At 57.6% G+C, this 5,407-nt stretch overlaps 1 protein-coding gene across 2 annotated transcripts in view; it reads right to left on the reverse strand.

The window, feature by feature from the left end:
* Window positions 1–1,527: 1,527 nt before the first annotated feature.
* The window catches only part of S100A16 (S100 calcium binding protein A16), a 5,752-nt gene continuing 1,872 nt past the window's right edge, over window positions 1,528–5,407 (reverse strand). The window contains exons 1-3 of one of the 2 annotated variants that reach the window (XM_008696653.2): window positions 3,409–3,521; window positions 2,558–2,735; window positions 1,528–2,285 (exon numbers count right to left, since the gene is read on the reverse strand). In XM_008696653.2, coding sequence (XP_008694875.1) covers window positions 2,127–2,285; window positions 2,558–2,710 — 312 coding nt within the window. In that variant the 5' untranslated portion in view covers window positions 2,711–2,735; window positions 3,409–3,521 and the 3' untranslated portion in view covers window positions 1,528–2,126. Of the gene's footprint in view, window positions 2,286–2,557; window positions 2,736–3,408; window positions 3,522–5,407 lie in introns of those variants that run through there. The other variant, XM_008696651.1, reaches the window with a different exon arrangement.

Genomic DNA, 5,407 nt, shown 5'->3' on the forward strand with positions numbered 1-5,407 from the left:
TTTTTAAGATTTTATTTATTCATTTGACAGAGAGAGAGAGACAGCCAGGGAGAGAGGGAACACAAGCAGGGGGAGTGGGAGAGGAAGAAGCGGGCTTCCCGCTGAGCAGGGAGCCCGATGCGGGGCTCGATCGCAGGATCCTGGGATCATGACCTGAGCCAAAGGCAGACACCTAATGACTGAGCCACCCAGGCGCCCCTTATCCAGCCTTTAAAAAGAAGGAAATGGTGTTGTATGCAACAAGAGGGATAAATCGTGAACAGCATATCACTTGATATAAGCCAACCCTAAGACAAATACGGCATGACTCCACTTATCTGAGAATCTAAAGTCATCAAACTCATAGAAACACACAGAAGAGTGGTTGCCCAGGGCTGAGGGGTCTGCTGTTTGATGGATACAGGGTCTCAGTCATGCAAGATGAAAAAGTTTTCGAGATCTGCGGTACGACAAAGTACATGTAGGTAACAACCATAATACACACTCAGAAGTTCTTGGGGGGGCCGCCTGGGGGGCTCAGTCGGATAAGCGTCTGCCTTCGGCTCAGGTCATGATCCCAGGGTCTTGGGATCCAGCCAGCATCGGGCTCCCTGCTCAGCGGGGAGCCTGCCTCTCCCTCTGTGCTCTCTCTCTGCCCCAACCCTGCTTGTTCTCTCTCTCTCGAATAAATAAAATCTTGGGGAAAAAAAAAAAGGTGTTGAGGGTAAAATTATGTTACATGTTTTTTACCACAATTAGAGAGAGAGAGACGACCCCCCCAAGAAAAATGTGAGCAGGCTCGCCCCCACTTAAGGCAGCACAGTGACCCTCAGGACAGGCACAGGGTAACTGGGGCGGGGTTACTGTGAAGGGGCGTTGAGGAAGGAGACTGCTCGCCACCGTGACTACAGGTCTGTCCTGAGCAGATGATCTTAAAAGCTTAAGGATCTGTAAATGGGGTTCGATAAAACCGTCTGTGCCTGTGCACCTTCTGAAAAATCTGGAACTTTGGGGTACACGACCCCAGGTTCGAAACCCCTGATCTGGAGCCCGCCGGCTGGGTTTCCTGCCTTTCTGCTGGTCTACCAGAGGGCCAGGGTGCAGGGGCTCACTCAGGGCAAGAACAGGGAGAAGCCAGAATTGTCCCCCTCGCAGTTCGGCTCTGGCCTCCCACATCCCTTTCCTTCACCCCTACCTTCCCGTCCCACGAACTTCTCTGGGTATTGGAAGAATCTGATGATGAGGACTCAGGACGTCAGCACTGCTCATGAGTCAAGCCAGAGGGCTGCGGCTGCTCTCTCAGGGAACTGGAAAGGGGCCTAACGGGACGCACTGTGTGCCCAGAAGTGGAATAGGAGTCTGAGTGGGGGCTCGGAGGGACCAGGGATGGTGACACATGGCTTTCGGCACTTCACGGAGCCGGGTGGGGATTGCTGCTGGCCCAGGGCTAACAGCACCTGCCAGGACGCAGGCATTCTGGCTTCTTTCTGTGGTGAGATTCCCCCTTGCCTCAGGGCCCAGGGCAAAGACCACCAAGGAATGAGGAGGTTCCAGGGAGCAGAAAGGCTTTAATGAGCGTCACAACGGGACTGGGTGAGGGGTACAGACTCCAAATCCAGCCTTCACTGCCATCGCTTCAGTGAGTAGGAGAGTGGGGGCCCAGCCCTGCTCAGCTGTTCCCTGACCCAGAGGCAGCTGGAGGGGAGTCCCTGGGAATCTTCTCCACCCAGCAAAAGGGCTGAGAGAAAGGGGAGAGGTCTGCTGCTGCTGCCAGGAGCAGGAATACCTCAAGCAGCAAGCTGACCTCCAGAGGTCAGGAGAGACCCGGAATCAGGCAGAACATCAGACGTTGGAAGGGTTGATGGGCTAAGCAGGCGAGGAAACCCCTGGGATCCCCAAACAGCACTGAAAACTCAGAGGGGGCCCCACAGCCTAATGGCTCCAGGGACTAAGACCCCTAGGGAGTCACCCCCAGACTGAGACATCACAAAGGGGCCCTTTCCCCCGTTCAGCAACGGCCAGCAGAAGGTCTGGAGGGAGACGCGAGGATGGGGCCTGGGAGGGTAGAGGAGGCGGAGGGGAGCCTGGGAAGTGCACCAGGGACTGGGCGGCGGGCAGCGCCATGATGGGATGGTGGGAGGGGTCCTTTAGCTGCTGTTCTGCTGCTCCTGTTGGCGGACAAGGTTGGCAATGGGGCTGGTGATGCCTCCTATCAAGGTCCAGTACTCATCGAAGCTGATGCGCCCATCATGGTTGGCATCCAGGCTCTGGATGAGCTTGTCAGCAGCCTTCCGGTTTCCCGTGTCCTGGAGACAAATGGGGGTCAGCAGTGTGGAAGGCGGTGGCCCCACCGAGCCCCAGGCAGGACTGTTGGCTCCCCTGGGAAGATGCAAACCAAGCCCTCCCTGGTCAGGTCTGGGTACCCTGAGAGGACAGGGGCCGGGAAGGGGGGTGCGCTGAGACCCTGGTTTGGGGGGTCCCTCTGAAAAGACAGAACCACAGTGAGGGAGGTACCATGTGAGGACAAGGGCTTGGGGGGCTGGGGGGAAGACAAGGCCCTCGGGTGGGTAGACCTCACCGTCAGCATATGGTTGAGCTCCTTCTGAAGCATCTTCCGGAAGCTACTCTTGCTGATCTTGTTCTTGACCAGGCTGTGTTTAGACACGTATTTGTAGAAGTTTTCCACCAGGACCACGACCGCCCTCTCCAGCTCCGTGTAGCTGTCTGCCATCTCACCGCCTCACTCCTCGGGGGACCTGGGCACCATGAACAGGGGAGGTGAGGAGACCCCACAGTCCGAAACCCCTGCGGCCCCCTGGGCCCCCAGGCTGGCAGGTCCTCCACAGGAGGGATGAGGCGGGGGAAAGGGGGGGCACCAGGCTGGGCCTGGAATGGGAGCTGTGTGGTTGCTGTAATCCAGACGCTCACCAGCCCAACCGCCCCAGCAGGTCCCCCAGCAGGTTCACCAGGCCCTGCCCCAGCCCCAGGCACTGGGCCTGTCGGAGTCCCAGTGAGATCAGGAGGGTCCCGTGGGAAGGGGTAGAGTAAGTGCCCATCCCTAACCCTCTCCACACCTGACCCACCCAGGGCCTCTGCCCCTGCAGCAAGCACAGCTGGAGACTGCTAGTAGGAGCCAAAGGGGCTGGGAGGCCAGAAGCCATATCCCCCCAGCAGCAGGATTGGTGGAGACCCTAGCCCGGGCAACAAAGTAAGGGGGCAGGGATCTAGGCCCTCACCAGTCCCTTCAGCCAGGCATCAGGACAGTGACTGCAGGAGCCCAGGGAGGGTTGCCCCTCTCTGGGAAAGGATGATGTCCTTATCCATTGAGTCAGACTTTCTGCAGACCCCCAGCCACACCCTGCTAGGCTGCTCTCCCTCATATCCACCCCAAAATACACAGAAGGACCCAAAGACCCTCCACCCCGTTACCTAAGAAGGAGCTAGGCCTGGTTCTGCCCCAGCTGGAGACAGAGCTGCAGCCAGTCAGAGGCCACATGCATCACCCCCTCACCCCAGGACAAAAGGCACTCACAGTCCAGCGGATACAGCCTTCTGAATAACAGGATATGAGGGGAACAGGCGGGCCTACTCTGTGAGTCGCCGCCCATGCCCAGAGCCCCCCCAAGTGAACCCAGGCAAATGAGCGTCCCTTCCCGCCCCCAAGTTCAGGAATGAGCTACAGCCACCCTGCCCACTGGGTCCTGGCAAGGGAAGGTGGACACAGCCACCATCCCATCCTGAGCGTCCTGTAGCCCAAGTTGGATGAGAGGTCTCCCTGGCCAGGTCTCACCACAGCCCTATCCCCTGCCCTTGGCACCCTGCCTCCCCGGCTCCCAGACTCCCAGGCGCCATTGGCAGGGGCTACCATCTCTTCTGGGGTCAGGTCTCCCCAGATACCCGGCATTCCTTGAGGCAAGGATAGAGTTTCTTACATGCAGCCATTGTGTTTTCTGAACCAAAGAGCATGACTCATAGACTTTAGGACCATTTAAAACCCTGGGTACGTAAGGTCCCTGCTTTTAATTTCTGCACCCCCCTCACCTGCATCATCTGGCCCAGGGGCTCACAGGTACTTGAGGTACAGGTTCCATAAATAGTCTATCTCCTTCCAGCCCTGGTACCAGGTATCCAAAGCCCCTGACCACCCTTCTAAGATATTTCCCTTACGAAACTCTTTATGAAGGAAGGATGTGACCCAGAGGGACTAGGCCCTAACAGAGAGAGGAAGGGGGGTTGAGACAGAGGAGTGTCTCTGACCAGGGATCCTGCCTTCTGTCCCTGCCTCGCCCACCTGACCACTCTGGTCTGTGGCTAGAGGATGGAGAATGGAACTGGGACTACAGGAAACCACATTCTTTCCCCATGCTCTTTGTTTAGTAAGTGTGTGACTGGGGCACCTGGGTGGTTCAGTCAATGAAGCATCTGCCTTCAGCTCAGGTCATGATCCCAGGGTCCTGGGATTGAGCCCCATGTCTGGCTCCCTGCTCAGAGGAGAGTCTGCTTCTCCCTCTCCTGCTCCCCCTGCTTCTGCTCCCTCTTCCTCTCTCTCTCTCTCTCTGTCAAATAAATAAATAAAATCTTTTAAAAAAAAAAAGGTGTGTGACTGTGAGGTCCAATGTTTCCACCTTTGTAAGACTTTCACACAAACACCCTAACACTCACAAATGAGGAGGGAGAAAAGTTTCGATCCACAGACGGCCGCTCTGCTGCCCCGGAGTGGGGAGTGGCCCAGGCCCATGGCCAGCATTCCTGGGGATGCTGAAAGCTGTACCCACCTCAGCAAGGACTGTGCCAAGCCTACTCCCAACCAAGCTTTGGGAGTAGGAAGAGAGCTCAGAGAACCCCCCAAACCTTAACCAGTCCAGAACTCGTTCCCTAAGTGAGGAACCCTGTGGGCACTAGTCAGGGAGAGGAAAGAGGCAGAAGTCAGCTTCGGGGTGCTGTGCCTCTGCCCTCCCCCTGGCCCACCCACCCTTCACCACCTTTCTTAGAGTCTCGTTTCTTGGACTCCTCCTGCCCTTCCTCGATACCACGTCCCAGCCCCTACCTGGCCAGACACAGCTGAGCACCTGGGACAGTCCGTGCGTGCCTCAGCAGCCCTGGTTTCCGGTCCCCACTAGTCCACCCCCACCTTCTAGTCAAACGGGAAGGCTGGAGATAGCCACCTGGAGAAGCGCTTCGCTGAAGCTTTTTCTGAAGGAGGGTATCAGAGTGGGATAGTCAGGTGTCGTTACCCCCTCCTCCCTCCCTTCCCTGGGGGCCAGGAGGCAGGCTCCACCACCACACCCACTCACAGGCACCTGCTCCTCCCACCTGTCCCATTCAGCCACCAGCCAAGGTGGAGTCAGGCTGGAGGGACAAGCTGTCCCATCAGCCCCTCCTAGGAAGGGCTGGCAAGAGGTGGGTCCAGGCCTGAGAGCCGGCGGGG

This window comes from Ursus maritimus, unplaced genomic scaffold (genome assembly GCF_017311325.1).
Source record: "Ursus maritimus isolate PB19 unplaced genomic scaffold, ASM1731132v1 scaffold_2, whole genome shotgun sequence".
NCBI classification, from domain to species: Eukaryota; Metazoa; Chordata; class Mammalia; order Carnivora; family Ursidae; genus Ursus; species Ursus maritimus.